Below are 19,773 nucleotides of genomic sequence, written 5' to 3'. Positions count from 1 at the left end.
GCTTTCAGTCATGGTGCAAAATGAGAGCTGTTCAGTACCATCCATCTTTCACTGAATACAACTGATAAACCTTCAAATACAAATGCCATGAGGGACCTCAAAGGGATTTCAAGTCTTCTGTTCAAATGGGCAAAAAAGTCATTTTTTTTTTTTAGTAATCAAAATGTTCTAAAAGACAAATATTTTATATTTTTCAGTAGAAGCTTCTTTCCGACAGTTGTAAAGTTCATACATTGTATTTTCTCCTATTACATACAGAAGCCTGCTCAAGTAAACTCTCTTAGTAAAACATTCCCTATGTGCTCTGACTGCAGTGTAATATAAAAACAATTATAAATCTTTTCTGTTAGAGCAGTGGTTTTCAACCTCTTTTCATTTCTAATGGAGGTGAGGACCCCTTTGAAAATCACAGACATAGTCTGCGGACTCCCCGAGGGGTCTGCAGACCACAGGTTGAAAACCACAGGGATATTAAGTACGATGGGCCAAAACCCAGACTTTCCAGGTGTGTTTTGAACTGAAGGCATGTGCTTTTCTGGGATGTGCAGCTGTGCACAGTAGAGGAAAGCGCCCTGTGCATGTGCTCAGCATTGCTGCTAGTTAGAGAGAGAATGAGTGCCCAAGGTTTGTTTGTGTAAATGTTTGTGAAGGAGTCTTCTTTTAAATTGTATAGTTTCTAGTAAAGGTTGACTTGGGACCTAAGTGGGGGCATGGAATCACTTTAAGTATTGAGTAGAATGCGAAAGAAACAATTCACATTTTAAGCCTCAGATTTTCAAATATGGGTTCTTAAAGATGGGCTCTTAAATCCCTGTTTAGGCACTGAAATAAGTTCTGAGTAACCAGCAATTATTAGGCAATATCTGTGTGACCAATCAATTGTATTTCAAATACCGCTAAATGGCATTTTAACTAGACAGAGCCACTCTGATGGTTTGGTTTCTAGCAGCACTTGAAATATTATTTCCTGCCACTGGTATGGTCCAGTGTACCATCCTTACACGTCCATCTGTTCACACATACACGTTAATTCTCTCCCACTCATAATTCATTTAACCTACAAATACCAGTTATATGTACTATTTAAATTTCAGTCTTTTTTTCTAATGCTGACATAAGAATTATTTAAGTAGGAGCACAGTCATTTATAAATGCGAATAAAAGGTAAACATAAGGAGGAGCTATATAGCTGTATAACAGGTGATGAGGCACGCACTCACATGACATATGCTATGAATTTTAACTCTAGCAGGCAGTCATGTATTCTGTTTCTTATCTGTCTAAGCAATGTGTGACAATATCTGATCCTGATCATCTTGCAGAGCCTAATCTACAAAAATGGTTAAAACTAGATGAAACTTTTGAGCTGTAACGTTAATATTTATACTTTAATATTTTTCTCATTTAGTGGAAATCTTCTTAAACTTGACTAAAAGTTTGACATCATTATTTCCTACATGCTATAGCCCTGATCCTACAGATGTCTTCAGAGGATCAGTCTAATGTAGTGCTTAGTTAGAAGTTCAACTTCATTGAGTATTGGTTTTGCAATATCTTACATATGTTTTCTTTCATCCAAAAGGATCTCAAAATGCTTCATAAAAGTGGGTATATTACAAATTATGAGTATGTAATTCACTTACTCAGAGATAGATAAACATAAAAGAATTACTTTGCTCACCTTTTTAAAACATAGCCATGTCTAGGATGAAGCATAGAAACTTTTTAAAACCACTCAGTAATATTACACAGCAGTTTAGGATAGGAATACTATATTCAGTTGAAAAGGCAAGAGATGATATGGATACAAATTGTACAATAGATAACCAACCTGGCTACCTTTCCTAATCCCATGAAAAGTGGCATAGCTTTTTTAAATAAGCACATGTGTTCAGGATCTTACTTAATTGTTGGCACTTCTAGCAGTACTAAAACCATATGTTAAATTATACTAGTCAAGTGTTTCTCTGGTAAATAATGTACATCCAATGGCAGTTTAGATATAGAAAATAGAAATAATTTGGCATAAGTCTCCTGAGTTTCAGATTTATTTAAAATTGTTCTGAGCACTTGTGATATTGAAAAGGGGACTACAAAATATTGGTCTATCTTTTGATGTGCTTAATTCAGTTCTTCACTGAAGTATGGACATACATCTTAGCAGTTTGCAAGATCAACTTGCTTGGTTTGTTCTAATAAAAAAGATTTCCCCAGCTTTTCCTGGTATAGGGCGTCGTTTAGTAGTGAGGCCGTATCATGGGCCTCCTCCCTTTCCAAACTCTGATTTACTCTCAGATTTGCAATCATGTCAACCCTGTGTAACTACTGTAATTGCTAGCATGGAAAAGAGAATAAAGAAACTATTTATATATTTGAACTACTTAATGAGTTGGGGATGGCTGCCTTCCAGATGTTAGGGGAGATAATTACTTTTAGTCTCAGATCATTACTATCTTGTAATCTGAACCTGTGCTTTGTTTTAAGTACTGCAAGCACTGAAAATTCACTCTCTTGCCCAGGTAAGTAGATGTGAAAAGCATCAAAAGTTTCAAATCTCCATCTGTGAATGCTGGATGTTCTTCCTATAGTTGCAGTCACAGTTCTGTCAGGGGCTGGTTCTGTAGTCTTCAGGGTATATCTACATTGCAATTAAACCCCCCTGGCTGGCCTGTGCCAGGTGACTCAGATTCACAGGGCTCGGGCTAAGGGGGTGATTAATTGCGGTGTGGGCATTTGAGCTTGGGCTTGATCTAGGGCTCTAGGACCCCGCGAGGAGTCAGCTGGCCCGGGCCAGCTGAGGTTGTCTGATTGAAGTGTAGACATTCCCTTAGCCCTGGTCTACACTACGAGTTTTGGTCATATTTAGCAGTGTTAGATCGATTTAACCCTGCACCTGTCTACACAACGAAGCCATTTTTGTCAACTTAAAGGGCTCTTAAAATTGATTTCTGTACTCCTCCCTGGCGAGGGTATTAGCACTGCAATCGACCCTACTGGGTCGAATTTGGGGTAGTATGGATGCAATTTGATGGTATTGGCCTCCAGGGGCTATCCCAGAGTGCTCCATTGTGACCACTCTGGATAGCATTCTCAACTCAGATGTACTGGCCAGGTAGACAGGAAAAGCCCTGCGAACTTTTGAATTTCATTTCCTCTTTGGCCACCGTGGTGAGCTGATCAGCAGAGATGACTATGGAGTCCCAGAATCACAAAAGAACTCCAGCATGGACCGAATGTGAGGTACTGGATCTGTTTGCTGTATGGAGAGAGTAATCTGTGCGATCAGAACTCTGTTCTAAAAGATTAAATGATTATGTGCAGCCAGACACCAGGGCTGTTAGAAGAGCGCAGCAGGGCACGCTGCGAATCAGAGAAGTTTTGAAAATCAGTTTCATGACTGGCCAAGCTATGGTGTGAAAGTTTTTTGTTTCTCCTTGATGAAAACCTGCCCTCTTGGTTCACTCAACTTTACTGTAAGCCAACCGCCCTCCCCTCCCCCCTTTGATCTCCGCTTGCAGAGGCAATAAAGGCATTGTTGTTTCAGATTCATGCATTCTTTATTAATTCATCACACAAATGGGGGGATAATTGCCAAGGTAGCCTGGGAGGGGTGGGGGAGGAGGGAAGCACAGGGTTGGGGTAGTTGTAGGGGCACCCCCTAGAATGGCATGCAGCTCATCATAGAAGCGGGATGTCTGGGGCTCTGACCCAGAGTGGCTGTTTGCCTCTCTGGTTGTTTTTTAGGCTTGCCTGATATTCCAGGCAGGACTGAATCTCCATTAGACTGAACGTAAAGAAGGGAATGACCTGGAGTCACTCCCATTTGTGTCCAGGCACCCCCGACCAACCTCACCAAGGCTGGCCAGGAGCACCCATGTCTGCCCAGGCGTCCCCGACTGACCTCACCGAGGCCGGCCAGGAGGAACCAGGAGACAGCAGCAGACGGTACAATGCACCTGCTAACTGTCTTTGCTAACTTGCAAAGGCAAGGAGCTGCTGCTGTGTAGCACTGCAGTACCGCGTCTGCCAGCAGAACCCAGGAGATGTACGGTGACAGTAAGCTGAGCAGGCTCCATGCTTGCCATGGTATGTCGTCTGCACAGGTAGCCCAGGAAAAAAAGGCAAGAAATGATTTTTTGCTGTTGCATTCATGGAGGGGGTGTGGGGGGGCTGATGACATGTACCTAGAACCACCCGCGACAGTGTTTTTGCTCCATCAGGCATTGCGAGCTCAACCCAGAATTCTGATGGGCTGCAGAGAATGCAGGAACTGTGGGATAGCTACCACAGTGCAACGCTCCGAAAGTCGATGCTAGCCTCGGTACTGTGGACGCACTCCGACTTAATGGTCTTAATGGTCTTCAATGGGGGCACACACAATCCGACTGTATCAAATCGATTTCTAAAAAATCGACTTATATTAAATTGACCTAATTTTGTAGTGTAGACATACGCTTAGTGTCTTTTTAGGGGCCATAGTGGTCTTTTAAAGACAAATCTGAAATGTCGCTCCCTGCTGCACTGAAAGGTCTTCTAACCAGCTCATCATTGTACGTGTCTTTGATGTTTTATTCACAGATGTTCTGTTTTCAGCTGAGTCAAGTGTTCTTGAATACATGCTTTTACTTCAAATGGGAAGATGTGTGTGGGCTTCAGTGAGGAAATTATCTAGGCACGTCGAGATTATCCTCATTTACTTGCAGAGTCCCATAAGTTTGTTTTTTTCTTAAATCGAGATCAGACATGTTCTGTGTTAAATAGCATCACAGGCTGTTCTTGCAAACTCAAGCTGAGTTCCCTCTGTCAAGTGAAAACTTCTGGTAAATAAGCCAGCTGAGTGAGCCATAAGGGGTCATCAAAACAGGCGGGCGAGGCAAGTGAGTGACTTGCCAGAGAGACTAGCACTTTGGGAGGGAGTTCAAAAAGGTGTGTCAGTGCTTTCTTGTGATAAAACCAACACATACCAGTGTGAAGGAGGAACTTGGCAGCATTGATCATTCAGCACAGCAAAAACATTAGGATTCATGGGATAAGCTCTAAGGAAGTTAACTGTCTTCCCAGCAGTATCCTTCATGTTTTTCAGATATGCTGGTGATTTTCTTGTGATTAGAGCCTCCTGGTCTATACAAGGAGCCATCAGTGCTACAAAGCAGCTATATGTAACCAGACCTCTGTGATGCCATTGCTTGTGCTCCATCTGTGGAGACCATCACAATGTTCCCACTCAGGAACGTTTTCCGTATGATATTTGAAAAATTTCCCCTGCAGTTGTGCTGGTTAGCAGAGAGAGAGAACAAAGGAAGTCGTCTTGCACTCAGCCACCAGATTAATATCTAACCTAGGAGCAGTGATGAGCTCCCAAAATCCTAAGAACCGATTCCCTACTGGGTACCTGGTAGCACTTCGGCGGCGGCGTCTTCACTCGCTCCGGGTTTTCAGTGGCATTTTGGCGGCGGGTCCTTCACCCAGAGTGAGTGAAGGACCCACCGCTGAAGTGCTGCCAAAGACCCGGTAGGGAACTGCGTGGTGAGTAAAAGCGCCACGTGCCTGTTTTCCTTCCCTCAACCCATGTCCTGCCCCTGACTGCCCCCCTCAGAACCCACAACCCGTCAACCCCTCTGCCCTTGTCTCCTGGCCACCCCTTCCTGAGACTCCCCCACCCTAACTGCCCCCCCCGGACCCTACTTGCCCTGAGTGTCCTGACCCTATCCACCACCACGCCGAAAGACCCCCGCCCCCTTAGCACGCGGTTCTAAGCAGGAGGAGCTCAGGCCCTGCAGGAGCCACACTGCTGCAGCGCTGTTCAGGGCCGATCCTGGACGTGGCAAACTGAGGTTCCGGGAGAGGGGGGAGGTGGGGGTAAGTGGCATGGTAAGGGGCCTGGGGGGTTGGATAAGGGGCAGGGAGTCCCGGGGATAGGGAACGCGGGGTGGGGGGTTGGATGGGGCAGAGATTCTGGGGGGCAGTAATCGGACAGGGAATGGGGGGGGTTGGGTAGGGGAGAAGGCGGAGGCCGGGGTGGGGGGCAGCCTCAGAGATTCTCGTGGGGGCCCCGTGGGGCCTGGGGCATGGGGAAAATTGCCCCACTTCCCCCTCCTCAGGGCAGCCCTGGCAATCCCTCCTGCCCGGCCCCCTTACCATGGCGCTAAAAGGTGGCAGGAGCTGCAGAGCTGCGTTGGTGCTGGAAGCTCGGCACGCTGTGGCTCTGTCGGGGGGAGGAGGAGCCTCCCCAGCTGGGAGCTCAGGCAGACCAAACAGGACGGTGTTTGTCCACCCACTCGCCCCTTTAGCAACCGGTTCTACACTAGTTTCTAAATTTAAGAACCGGTTCTTGCGAACTGGTGTGAACCAGCTCCAGCTCACCACTGCCTAGGAGAGAGAGTTTGCAAAGGAAGCCACATCAGTGAATTAGTGAGATTTAATTGCAGAGAAATAGTTGCCTCAAGCTTGAGAAGATTGATGCTACATTTTCACCAATGGCAGAGATTCTTCTTGGTCCTGGATCTTTCACAACTTTAAAGTGTCCAGTTGCATGCTTATCTTATCACTGAACATCACCGAAACCAATTCTTTGTACAGCTTGAAGTAAAAACCGTTCCCTTGTGTTATCAGACTCCCCTTCGCTTTTCAGTGCAAAGACTCACAAGATGAGATGTCTGCCTGCCTGTTGACTTCAGAGTGGACATTGCGCATTTTTGGCCATGTAGCTTTGTTAACTTATACTGGAAAAACTCCAGAGGCTTGTCTTTCAGGCTAGAATGTTTGGTCTCTAGATATAGCTGGAGATTGTTGGTTTGGTTTTCATTGGCCAGCACCTCATAGCAAGTGATACATTGGGGATGGGGCTTATATTGTGAACAAGTCCATAGTAAGCATGTCTCCATATATCTGTGATCATGTGTCATGGTAGTCCTTCTTTTCATCCCTCTTTGCTCTTCTGTAGTTTAAGGCACTGGGCTGTGGCTTGCTCTGTTCACTCTTCTTAGACCTTCGGCTCAGGCCTGTGATGAGAGTTGGTAAAATCACAAATGAGCAGCAGCTGCATTAAATCATCACAGAAGAGAAACAGTGGAAGTATAGCTGCTGTCTTCTATCTCTGCCCTTGTCATGGTACAAAGCGTAAGCAAGGTATGTCAGCAGGTCCAGAATGCTTTTTTTTTTTTTTTTCAAATTATATTTTCCAAAAGCACTTTGCTATACAAGTGGCTGGAGTAACTGCAGACTTTTTCTGGAAAAGCTCACCATCCTTTTTGTTCCTCATTTTATCTCCTTCTCTTCCCATCAGTTTTGTTCTCTTCCTCATGTTCGGCACAGGCTACCCTGCGTTCTTGCTTCCTCTTCTACTCAAAATTGCTTTATCCCTTAAAAGATTCCACAGCAGCCACTAAACTCTGTTTCCCCCATCCCCCCAGGCAAAAATCAAATTTCTTCACCCCCTCTCCCCCATTACAAATAGTTTCGCATCCCTGCCCCACATCCACTGGTTACAGCATCAGGAGCTCAGCAGGACTGGGGAAGGAAGTGAGCAGCTCAGCAGGGAAAGAGTGATTTACCAGGAGGAGAGAAGGGTTGTATGTGAGAAAGGACTCTTCAAGCCAGAAGGCAGCTTGTAGGGAGGTGGTCCAGGAACGGAGCCAGAAACAGATTTCTTCATGTAAACTATTTGCATCCCTGTTTCCTCCTCTCCTGCCCTTCCTGAAACTGCTCCTTTGGCTGTGGGTTGCTCTTATATGTCATAGACAAAATATTGTAATTTAAGGGATACTACTAAATATTTTTAATTGTTTTCTTCCTGTTGGCATATTGTATCTTCGAAACTAGACAATGTAATGCTTTAATTTTTCCCCACTTAGCAGCCAATGATTCCCCCTCTCAGCTCTCAGGGTATTTAATGGAGCATAAGTGAAAACGACTGTACTCTATATTAATGCGAATGAACAATACAGTCTCGGTTCTTATATATAAGTAGAGAATCTGTGTGTCCCTGAGAACTGAGAGGATCCAGCTAACATGGGCTGTCCCTGTCTGTATTACAAAAAAATGTTTTGTCCTGTTTTTTCCCTATACCCCAGCAGACTGCTCTTCCAAAGAAGCCCCCACCCAGCAGAGCTGGTGAAACTGTAAGTAGGTGGTGTGAACAAATATGCACCCCAGGGGCCACCTCCGTCCAGGTCTATCATACAGCCTGCCCTCCACGAAGCCCCTCATACGCACGTATGAGAGTCTGCACCATGTGGAGTCTGGGGTGTTGCTCCAAATTGCGAGCCTAGAGGGTGCTCACCATGTACAGGAGGCACCTGTCAGACCAGGGTTGGCATCTGTACTTCTGCTTGCTTCCTCTGTAACAGAGGGGGGCAGCACGTTGTGGCAAGCCATAACGAATGGGGGAAGCAAGCGACATTCATGGGTGGAAAGGCAGGACTGAGTCTATGTGATGGAGAGAATAAGAGGGAATGCTGGGAAGATCCAAGGGTGAAATCTAGGAAGGGAAGGGAGAGGAGAATGGACAAGAGGAAGTGAGGGAAAAGAAGAGAAGACACAACATAGACTATATGAGGGAGGAATGAACAACCTTTTCTCTCTTCCTTTCATCTCCAGCTGTCAAATCCTCCTGTACATACCTCCCTAATCAACACTAAAACCATCCCGTCATGAACCCTTTGCACCCAGGTCAAGGGCTCTGGTTAATCCCTGAAAAAAATTGATTGTCCCATAAACGAACTGTTTTTATTTTTAAACAAGGATTGCATGAAGCTATTAAACTCTTGTAAACATCCGCAACTGCTGAAACTTGGACGGCTCAACCTTTCAGAGGCCTTTTGGATTTTTTAATTTTTTTTTGGCATATGAATTAATCTATCAGGCTGTTATATTTAGTGCTCTTGACCATTTGTGTTCAACCGATATCAGAAATACTGAGGGCCAGATTCTTGTCTGCAATAAATCAATGTAGCTTCACTGAAATAACTTGTGCTACACCAATTTACGCTAGCTGAGGCTCTGGCCCTGAGAGTCTTCCTTGACTCACTGCAGGCCTCAAGCAGTTCTTGATCAATTTAGGTTTTTAAAAAATCTCTATATTCTCCAGATGCCACAGTTACAGATGCAGTCAGGAAAATGCAGTTACAACACAGGTGTACGGCTAAATCTCCTGCAGTCTCCTTCACAACAAAAATAAGGCTCTGATGGCAGTGAAAGTTTATCCTGTAATATTTCAGCAAGACTTTATAGGTCCTTTTCCTGTTGTAATTATGAAAGTCAAAATGATTATTTGTTTAGTCTTCTTGTTGTTTTTTTATGCGCTCCATACCAGAATTGGCCTTAACATTTTTGGAGTGAGCCCATTAAACAGTGTTTTGCCATCTCTCCCCAACTGCGAGAGCCTGCCCCATCATGATCGCAGTGCTACGCAGTAAGCCCAGTGGTTCTGGGGGAGAGTTAAAGATGGTTGTCAGACATCCCCCATAACCGGTTCCTTGCATTCCTGTCCTTATCTGCTTTTGTCTCTTATCACACTTTCATCCCAGTTTTGTCTCCTTCGGTGCTGCCAGCCCTGAACTATGTTCTTTCATAACTATGTCCTTTTTCTTCAAGATGCTCTTTACCCAGGGAATAATCTCACTTAACTGATTCTTAAGAACTCTGTGCTTTCTTCCTTGCTTATTAGCTTAGGTTGTGGACTTTTCAGGAGATAGATTCTGTCTTATGAATTTGGACAGCGCATTATGGGCATGACCATTATACAAATTAATATAGAATGTGTTTTGGGATCTTCTGGCTATGAGAGGACCGTGAATTACTTGCGACCTTGAGGAAAAATCAGTGAAAGGTGACTGTTGAGATTCCCTCTTGTGCTTTTTAGTTCATCTCTCAAATTTGGGGAAGAGGGTGCAAATTTGGGACTGCAGAGGCTGGCGTTGATCAGACTGTTGTATCAGCTCTGGAAATGTATTTGTTAGTTAATACAGCAGATCACTAGGAGCAAAAATCCAGGTACTTCATGTCAGTTTCAGGGTTAACTGCACCTTTGACACCATTTCCCACCCCCTCCAATCCAGTCTTCCTTAAGCACCCACTTAAAGTTTAGACTCCCAGCAATCACCTCTCTTGTATGGAGACCTGTGTGTCTCTCCATTCAGACTGGGGGTTAGGCAATCCCTCTGCACCTCACTGTGATATCCCCAGCAAGCCAGTCTGGCTCACAGGCAGAACCTGTGTGTTGTATTCTGTCCAAAGGCTATGAACAGCCCATTGCCAGCAGTTACAAATTATCTCACAGCTCTTTCTAAGTAAGCACAGCTATTCTTAAGTTAAAAGCATCACAGAAGAAACATATAAAAACAATCGAAGTTCCTACATGCTTGACAGAGATCACTCCACCTCCAGCATAGAGCTCTGGTAGATGTCAGTCTTTGCAGTCCTTCCAGGGGTTGGGTTCTCCTAGGATCCAAGGTCCTGTCTGTTTGCTGAATCATAAGAAAGCCATGCATTAGTTTAAACTCAGTCTTTTTTGTACCAAAAGCCCTTTCTTTGTCTGTTGGTCTCTGGAAAAAGCAGTTTGACCTGGTAAATGCAAACCTTCTCAGAGAGAGAGATCTTTCTAGAGATGATTACAACCTGAGTGATTCACCTTAATAACCACCTCCCCTCTTTTTATTTCCTGGAGGAACTGTAGTAGCCCATCCCCCTGGAGTTGAATACAACCCTTGACCCACAATGATACAAAAACCATACCTCAGCTCAATACAATGTGGTCCCCAAAGATGTTGCATGAGGTTGCAATATCTATTACACATTTTACATTCATGTAAGAAGTGTCTCTTAGGGTCCTAGGCAAGGTGACATTTTGGAACAAATTCAAGCCTGGTGCAACTCCAATGAAGTCAGTTTGACGGTTCATCTTTCTTTTTAAAAAAATCATGTTAGGCTTTGTCTACACTGGCACTTTCATCGTTAAAACTTATCGCTCAGGGGTGTGAAACCCCCACCCCCTCCCGAACAACAAAAGTTTTAACAATGAAAAGCACTGTTGTGGACAGTGCTTCATTGGCGGGAGCCGCGCTCCTGATGAGGAAGCTACTGCCCCCCATTGGAAGTGGTTTTATTTTGTCTCCTGGCGATAAAGAGCAGCTACACAGCGCACCTTACAGCGGCATGGGTGCAGCGGCACAGACCTACTGTTGTAAGGGTGCGCTGTGTAGACATAGCCTTAGTTTCTAAGAGCAGGTTGGACAAACACCTGTCAAGGATGGTCTAGATAATACTTAGTCCTGCCACGAGTCCAGGGGACTGGACTTGATGACCTCTCGAGGTCCCTTCTAGTTCTATGATTCTACACTTAAAACTGCAGCAGTGCTGCTGTAGTGTTTCAGTGAAGACAGTTCTATGCTGATGGGAGAGCTTCTCCCATCGGCATAGTTAATCCACCACCACAAGAGCCAGTAACTATGTTGACAGGAGAAACCCTTCCATCCACGTAGCGCTGTCTACACCAAGGGTTGGGTCAGTATAACTGTGTCAGTTAGGGCTGGGGATTCTTCACATCTGTGAGTGACGTAGTTATACTAATGTAAGTTTGTAGTGTAGACCTGGCCTTAGTTTCCCAGACCTGAAGAAGAGCTCTGTGTAAGCTTGAAAGCTTGTCTGTCCCACCAACAGATGTTGGTTCAATAAAAGATATTGCCTCACTCACCTTGTCACACAGAAAATAAGGCATAGGAGCACAGGAATTGCCATATGGATCAGAGCAGTTTTGCCCAGTATCCTACACTCAACACTGACTGGTGCCAGCTGCTTCAAAGCAAGGCGCAAGAAACCCCGCAGTAAGCAATTATGTGATAACCTGCCCCCAGGGATAATTTCCTCTTAACCGGCATTAACTGGAGGTTAAATTTTACCCTATTCTATTTTCAGTTGGATCTTAGATACTACAGAGATGAGTGTGATATGAGCACCTTCCAGTAGTGCATTTAGCACTGTAACTACCCCTCTGTCATGTGTTGTTTGTTCTCTTACTCCAGAGGGCCAAGTGTTTGCACTGTAGTGTCTTGACAGAGTATGTGGGGTTATTTTGTTCTGTGTTTATGCTTGAGTTTATATTCCTTTCAAAACTCCTGTTTATTTTTCAAATATCCATTTTATCTAAAATGTTCAATCCTTTTTGAATCCTGCTAAGTTGTTGGCTTAAATGATGTCCTGTGGCCATGGGTTCCACAGGCAAATTGAACATTGTGTGAAGAAATATATCATAGACCAGACTGAAAAGCATTGTGGAGATTTCTAAGTCTTCCTTAATAGTTACCCTGTCTTCTACTTTTGGGGAATGTGGAATGTGGGAATATGGAATAACGTAACAAACTATAGTGTTGTAAATATGTTGCATCTAGAAAATTAAATGTCTGAGTTGTCAGTGTCAGCAAGTATTGCTGTCAGATGCAGAAGAAATAACTTATCACAAAATTGTTTATCACCAACTTAGCTTTATTTTAAATACTTGAATTTTTTTTTCTTTTTAGGTAGTGTTTAACATGGTTGTAGAAGTGCCTCGCTGGTCAAACGCTAAAATGGAGGTAATTAAAAAAACAACCTTGGTTTATTAAATATATAGATATTTGCAGAATTGATGGTGATGTAATGGTTTCCAACATTTTAGAAAGTCAGTTTATTCAGTTGTATCCTTATATGTAAAATTCTTACGACAATGTTCTTTTGCGGTTATTCATGCTGACGTTTTTCCTGTAGTTAAAAAAAAAAAATTAAGGGCCTAATTTTGTCTCCTTTACTCACATTGAGTATTTCCTTATTCCTCAATAACCTTGATTTCAAGGTGCAGAGTAAGGTACTACTCAACATGCATAAGAGGGGCAGAACAGGATAGTTGCAGGATAGTGTCCTGAACTCAATCTTCCTCTCAAATACACAGGTACCGTAACATATTTAACTTTGGATTCAAAAGATTTAATCCCTCCATGAGCTTTACTGGTGAATAAATTATAGTGTGCCAGTCCTAATCTTGACCTCTCTGTATCGGCTATCGAAAAACATCATATTTAATCTAAGAGCAGTTGTTGGCACTTAGTTACTTTTGAAGTTTGCCCTGCTCTGGTGCTCCAGCTGGGGAGCAGGGTCAGGGGCTTGCCTCACTCTGTGAGGCTCCTGGAAGCAGCAGCATGTCCCCCCTCCGGCTCCTGCACGTAGGAGCAGTCAGGGGGCTCCGCATCCAGGAACCACGGCCAATGGGAGCTGCAGGGCAGCGCCTGCGGACAGGGCAGTATGCAGAGCTGCCTGGCCATGCCTTCATGTAGAAGTTGGAGGGGGGGGACATGCTGCTAATTCTGGGAGCTGCTTGCAGTAAGCGCCACTTGGAGCTTGCATCCCTCGCCCCTTCCTGTGACCCAGCCCTGATCTCCCTCCCGCCCACCGAACCCCGCGGTCCCAGGAACACCCTCCTGCATCCCAAACTCCTCATCCCCAGCCCCACCCCAAAGCCCACACACGCAGCCAGAGCCCTCACCCCCTCCTGCACCCCAGACCCCAATTTCATGAGCATTCATGGCCCACCATACGATTTCCATACCCAGATGTGGTCCTCGGGCCAAAAAGTTTGCCCACTCCTGTCCTAACCCCTTCCCCACTCCCAGACACGATCCTTGAGATTGGACCATGGTAGGAAGGCAAAATTAGACAAAGATCACCACACATCTGTGACTCCTGGACTGCTCTTCCCTTCATGGGAAGATTTTCTTAACTGATCTAAAGAATTTAAGAAACAAAGTTATTGAAACTTGCCTCCCCTGCCCCATCTTATTAGACCACATTTCCTGCATGTCACTCAGCCCCAGCAGTTCACATAGTTTCCTGTTGGCCTTCCTTGACTTCCTTGAGGTCATTCTCATTTTTGCATTGCCAGCAGCCTCTTCCAAGACGCTCTGGCAACATCAGGCAGGGGCCAAATTATTTTGCTCAGTTACATCGCTGTACATCTGGAGAAACATCACCAATCTCGGTGGAGTTACTCCATATTTTCACTGGTAGGATTTGGCCAAATGCAGGGAAAATCCTGACTGAAACCAGAATTGCACAATCAGTCACAACTTTTGGAGCATGCTTTGTATTTATACAAGAAGTAGACCTAATATTAGAGGCACAATGTCCAGCTCTGACCTGGTGTAAATGGATGCAACTCCTTTGGAAATCTATGGGCCAAATTCAGTGGTGATTTAAATGGTATATGTCATATGCTTAGTGTAAATGGATCAGAGAACATGTGTAGATGGTAAAGTCAGACTTGTCTACTTGGGGAAACTGGCCAGAATAGCTATTGTAGAATGAGCTATTTTGCAATAGGTCCCCATGTGGAGACACTTATTTCAGAACAAGAGTACCTTTTTCTGATTTAACTTAATCTGCACCAGTTTGGTGTTCATTGAGTGTGCAGAATGAGTGTACAGAACAAGTGTAACTGCTATACTATGGGTAGAGAAAACAGATGGAGGAAAACAACTAACAGTTAAAGCAGTTTTTCCATCATTGTCAACCCCTTGTTGTCTGATCAGCTTGGGCCCCTAATTATGTTACTGCCGAATTTGGCCCATAAAGTGCAGAGCTTCAAACCTAGTTCCTCTTCAGTATTTGTAGCTGACCATGACAGACTCCTTATAATGGTATGCCTTTGCTTGTCTAGGTCCAGCTTTTTATTTTTTTTTGCCATGAATACTTCACTCCAAAGCTTAAAACATGAATAGCAAGTCAGATTTTTGAACGTGACCCTGGAGAGTTAGTGAGGCTATCACACTTTAATAATTTCCAAACTTCAGGCATGCTCTCCCCACTGCCCAAAATGCAACTTCTTACCCAGTTGGGTACAGGATTAATTGCTGTGCATTTTAGAATTCTTTTCTCACTCTCTCTCTTTCACAATCTGCTTAGATTGCCACCAAGGAACCATTGAATCCCATTAAACAAGATATAAAGAAAGGCAAGCTTCGATATGTGGCCAATATCTTTCCTCACAAGGGTTATATATGGAATTATGGTGCCCTCCCTCAGGTAACATTTTTGTTATAATGGTGAAACCTTCCTGTCTTCTGAGTAAATTACCTTATAAATCCTGAGCATTGCCTGAATGCAAATAAGTTGCAAGAAGGACCTTTTTGTTTGATAGATTTGTAAATTAGGAATTTTTTATACAAACCTTTAGTGTGTCCATAAATTTTGATCAGAATTGGAGCATATGTGTAAATGTGTGCGCTGTTTCAGGAAGGAGTTAAGTATTTAAGGAACCTTGAATTTATACTTTTTACTTCCCTGTACTATGTGACAGGATTAGGCTGTCATCTTCCTGTCATTCAAAAGTACTTAAACAAAGAAGTAGTAATATTTTTTTCCCATTACACAAAGTTCAGGTAGGCCGTTCATATTTGGCAGTGTAAATACTAATTGGAATCTCTTAACCTCTTTGACAAAGGAAAAATATATAGGGACTTTTGGTTTTGGGTTAAACTAGTTACTTTGACTCATTTCATTTTGAATCTTCAGATTTGTTTGATCATATTTAATTTAAAATTTTGTTTTGTGTTTATAAACAGTGGCTGAAATTCCATATTTGGTGACAGTAAGGATTTAGATGTTTGCTCATGATTTAGATGTTTGCTCATCAGCAACCAGTGCTGAAATGTATTTGAGGGTGCTTTAGAAGAAATTTCACCACAAGGCTCTTTTCTCTCTTCCCAAAATCCATATTTTTTGGTGGGTGGGTGTGGGCATGTTTTTTCCCTCTCATTTCTAGTAGATTCATTATGTCAAACATGGAAAAGAAAAATCCCCAAATTGAAACAATTGCTTACTTCAGAGGATATAAAAGTCACAAAAAACAAAGTCACTTATAGCAGGAAAATAGCTACTGATGGCAAACTTTTTCTAAAAGTGGAAATAACTAAGTTTTAAAACTTAATCTGCTTTAATTAAAAAAAACAACAAACAAAATGTTGAACGTATCTTCAGAAACACATCCAATTTTGACTTAGCGTTTGTACCTGAAGAGGGACTTAAATTCCAGACCCTCGGATTAAAAGGCTGGTGCTCTCCCAGCTATCTTATCGAGGCTCATAAAATCTACCATCTTTCTTGAGCTAAGCATGCCTATTGCCAGAAAAAGGAGAGGCTGTGTCTTTATTTACTGGTGTTTTATTAACCTCTGTAATTTATAGGTAAACTAAGGAATTGTGATTGGAGTTTAATTATTGTGTTTCTCAATCCTTTAACAGACTTGGGAAGATCCACACCATAAAGATAAGGATACGGGATGCTGTGGTGATAATGATCCCATTGATGTGTGTGAAATAGGCACAAAGGTTTGTCTTAATAAACACAGTTATTTTAATATTTTGGTAGCAGCTTTTTGGATAGAATGGAGAGGGGCAAGGTGGAAGCAATTGACCAGAGGGAAGAGGTTACACTATTTATTTGTGGTTGTGGGATGACCCAAGTACAGGGCCAGCCTTGGAAAAAATGGCACCCTGGGCGAACTTGCATTTAGGTGCCCTGGCCCCTGTGGGTGTGGTGCTCCCCCATTGCCCCTGATCCCCCATGTGCTCCCCACCCTGCTTTCCCCACTAGCCCCTGCACTGTGCCACCTTCACTGTGATGCTTGCACCTCCCTTCTGTGCCCCTAACCCTGCACTGGCATGCCCCCTTGCCCCAACACCTGCATTCTCCTCCTGTGCCCCTAACCCCTGCACTGTGCCACCTTCACCCCATGCCTACTCCCCCTCCTTCACCCCAATGCCTACTCCCCCTTCACTCCCAACCTGTGCCTTCTTGTACACCCCAACACCTGTCCTCTCCTTTGCCCCTACCCCTGCAGTGTGCCCCCTTCATCCCAACCCCTGTACCCCCCTTCTGTGCCTCAATCCCTGTACCCCTTCACTCCTACCCCCTGCACCTCCCTCCTGAGCCCCTAACCCTGCACTGTGCACATCTCATCACCCCAATACCTGCCCCCTCCTGTTCCCCTAACCCCTGCAGTGTGTCCCCTTTATCCCAACCGCTGCCCTTCCTGTACCCCAACCCCTGCACAGTGCATACTCCCACATTTCAACACCTGCCCTTTGCACTGTGCCCCCTTCACTGCTACCCCCTGCACCTCCCTCCTGAGCCTGAGCACCTAACCCCTGCACTGTGCCCCCTGTGCCCCTAACCCTTTCATTCTCCCTCCTGCACCCACTTTGGGAAACTGACCTGGATGCACAAAGTAGCTGGCATTACTGCTTGTTCCCCCACTGGACTGCTGCTCCTCTGCCCCATGCACCTCCTGGGCTGTGTAAGGGGAGGGAAGATGAGCAGCAGCTTCTGGATCTCTGTAACAAGCACAGTACAAGAAGGCAAGTGGTGAAGTCAGGGCCGACTCCAGGCCCCAGCGCGCCAAGCGCGTGCTCGGGGCGGCACGCCGCAGGGGGCTCTCTGCCGGTTGCCTGCGGAGGGTCCACTGGTCCCGCGGCTCCGGTGGAGCATCCGCAGGCACGCCTGTGGGAGGTCCACTGGAGCCACGGTACCAGAGAGCGGCAGAGCGCCCCCCGTGGCGTGCCGCCGTGCTTGGGGCAGCGAAATGGCTAGAGCCGGCCCTAGGAGAAGTGACTTGAGTGCAGGGAGCCCTGGTGTTGTGTATGTTGCGTGGGGGGGGTGGGGGTGGGGTGGGAGGGAGAGAGAGAGAGAGTGCGTGTGTGTGAGAGAGGCAGTGCGTGTTGTGTTGAGGGGAGTATGTGTGTGCCTGAGTGTATGCGTGCACTGTCTCTTTAAGAAAGCACTCAGGGTCAGGAACCTAAAGGCTTGTGTTCAGACACAAGCAGCCACCAGCAGCTCCAGACCCAGAGAGGCAGCAGGACACACACAATTTCCCCGTCCCATCACCCAAGCTCAATGGAAATCGGGTGCACGGGTGAGGGGGACACCCTGTCATCAGCCTCCACCCTGCCCGGCAGACAGGAGGACGCTCCCAGTCTGGAATGGCCAGGGGCGACTCCGGGGAGGAGGATGAGTGGGGGGACAGGAACAGCAGCGGCTGCACAGGTGGAGCAGGGCGGAGGATGGGAACCCCTGCTCTGGAGGAGTCATCTGATCACTTGATTCCATGGCTGGTCGTCCAACTACCCCGTGCAGCTTGGGTCTCTCCCACCAACCCCCTCTCCAGTGCTGCTGCCTGCCTGCTTCCCGCCTCTGTCAGCCCAGTTGGCCTTCAGCAGGTCAGGTGGGAATCCAAACCCTGCGCATGTCGCCCTCTTTGGTGGGCCGCCCTCGGCAGGGGCCTGGACAGCCCACCCCAAAGACCAGCCCTGCCAATGTATGGGCAAGGTTCTGTTGTTAGAATCTGAGAAGAAACTGAGGGTTGCTTGTCTTGGTAGGGGAAAGGTTTAAAAACCCTGGGGTTCACTTCAGGTTTATGTCTTATGTTCCTAAAAGCTCATGCTTCAGGGTTTCAGCCAGCCACTGGCAGAGGGTCAGGAAGGGATTCCCCCCTCTGGCTCCCAAATATCCTGGAAGTGTTTTTATCTTCTTTTTCTGTATGATTTGGTGGTCTATTCTGGCCTTAAACTCAGTGAAATGGTGGATTTTAGAGAGGGAAGAAAGAACCAGCAGGATTTCACAAAAGCTTGGGTATTGAATGAGAGAGACAAGAGGAGATAAAAATGGCAGGTTTTATGGCTAAAATAACTCACAAGGGCAGTGCAGTTTTTAACAGCAATAGAAAAGAGAGAGAGAACTTATTTTTTTTTGCCATGTTGAGCTTGAATTGCCAGTGGGGAAATCTAGGAACGCAAGTCAGAAAAACAAACGTGTGAGACTGGAGTGAGGAGGATAGATTAGGTGAAAAGGCAGATTTGGGAGTTACCTGTTTAGAGGTGGTAGGTTAAGGCCACCCAGAGATGAGAGAGAAAGGAAAGAGGGTCTAGTATAGCGCTTATGGGATGTTGACTGTGATGGGAGGAGAAGAAGGCTCCGAAGGCTCGTTTGGAGTGGTACGGTGGTAACAACATGGAGGGAGAAAAATTCTGAAAGTCCACAGAGTTAGGAAGGGAGGTAGCAATCATCAGTTGTGCTAGAGGTGGTGAATATATCAAGGAGAATGAGTTTGCAGAAGGTGCCCGTTGGACTATGCCAGAAGGAGACTGATTGCTAGTGACCTAAGTAAAGGTTGTGGCAGTGGAGAGGCGGAACCTGAATTTGGATTACAAGGGATCCAAGAAGGAATTGAAGGAGAGGAAATGGCTGCAGCAGGAAGAAACTTCACACTCCTGGGGCTTGGAGGAAAAGAATAGGAGAGAGATGAGGTATACTTGGAGAAGCCAGGGTGAATTTAGAGTGTGGAGATAGGTGTATGTTTGAAGGCTAGGAGAAAGGATCCAGGAGAGTGAGAGAAGAGATGAGGACTTGGGATGGGGATAGAAGGGATAGGTAGAAGGGATTAGAAGATGAATGAGTGGTGCCTCTAGATCACAGATTGGGGTAAATATAGAGGGGAGGGAAGAAAATTTTTGCTAGAACATGTCAGTTTTCTCCTTGAAGAAATTACTGAGATCTTGCACAGAGCGGTGGAAGAGAGAATCAAAAGTGAGAAAAGACGGGAGAGGGGCAAATAGACCTGGGAATCTATTAGGGACAGGAAGTAAAACTCTGAATGGGAATGTGGAAGAATTGAAAGAGGAGAACAACTTTTTGGTCTGTTAGAGGAAAACAAAGAGGTTGCGACTGTGTAGCCTTTTCTGTACCTTTCTAAGA

At 45.2% G+C, this 19,773-nt stretch overlaps 1 protein-coding gene across 2 annotated transcripts in view; it reads left to right on the top strand.

Moving 5' to 3' along the window:
* PPA2 (inorganic pyrophosphatase 2) overlaps window positions 1-19,773 on the top strand; it is a 79,380-nt gene that overhangs the window by 6,546 nt on the left and 53,061 nt on the right. For both annotated transcript variants that reach the window (XM_030564493.1, XM_030564494.1), the window contains exons 4-6: window positions 12,516-12,569; window positions 14,929-15,048; window positions 16,266-16,352. In XM_030564493.1, coding sequence (XP_030420353.1) covers window positions 12,516-12,569; window positions 14,929-15,048; window positions 16,266-16,352 — 261 coding nt within the window. The remainder of the gene's footprint in view (window positions 1-12,515; window positions 12,570-14,928; window positions 15,049-16,265; window positions 16,353-19,773) is intronic.

This window comes from Gopherus evgoodei, chromosome 5, assembly GCF_007399415.2.
Source record: "Gopherus evgoodei ecotype Sinaloan lineage chromosome 5, rGopEvg1_v1.p, whole genome shotgun sequence".
NCBI lineage: Eukaryota > Metazoa > Chordata > Testudines > Testudinidae > Gopherus > Gopherus evgoodei.
This window is presented reverse-complemented; position numbering and strand designations above follow the sequence as displayed.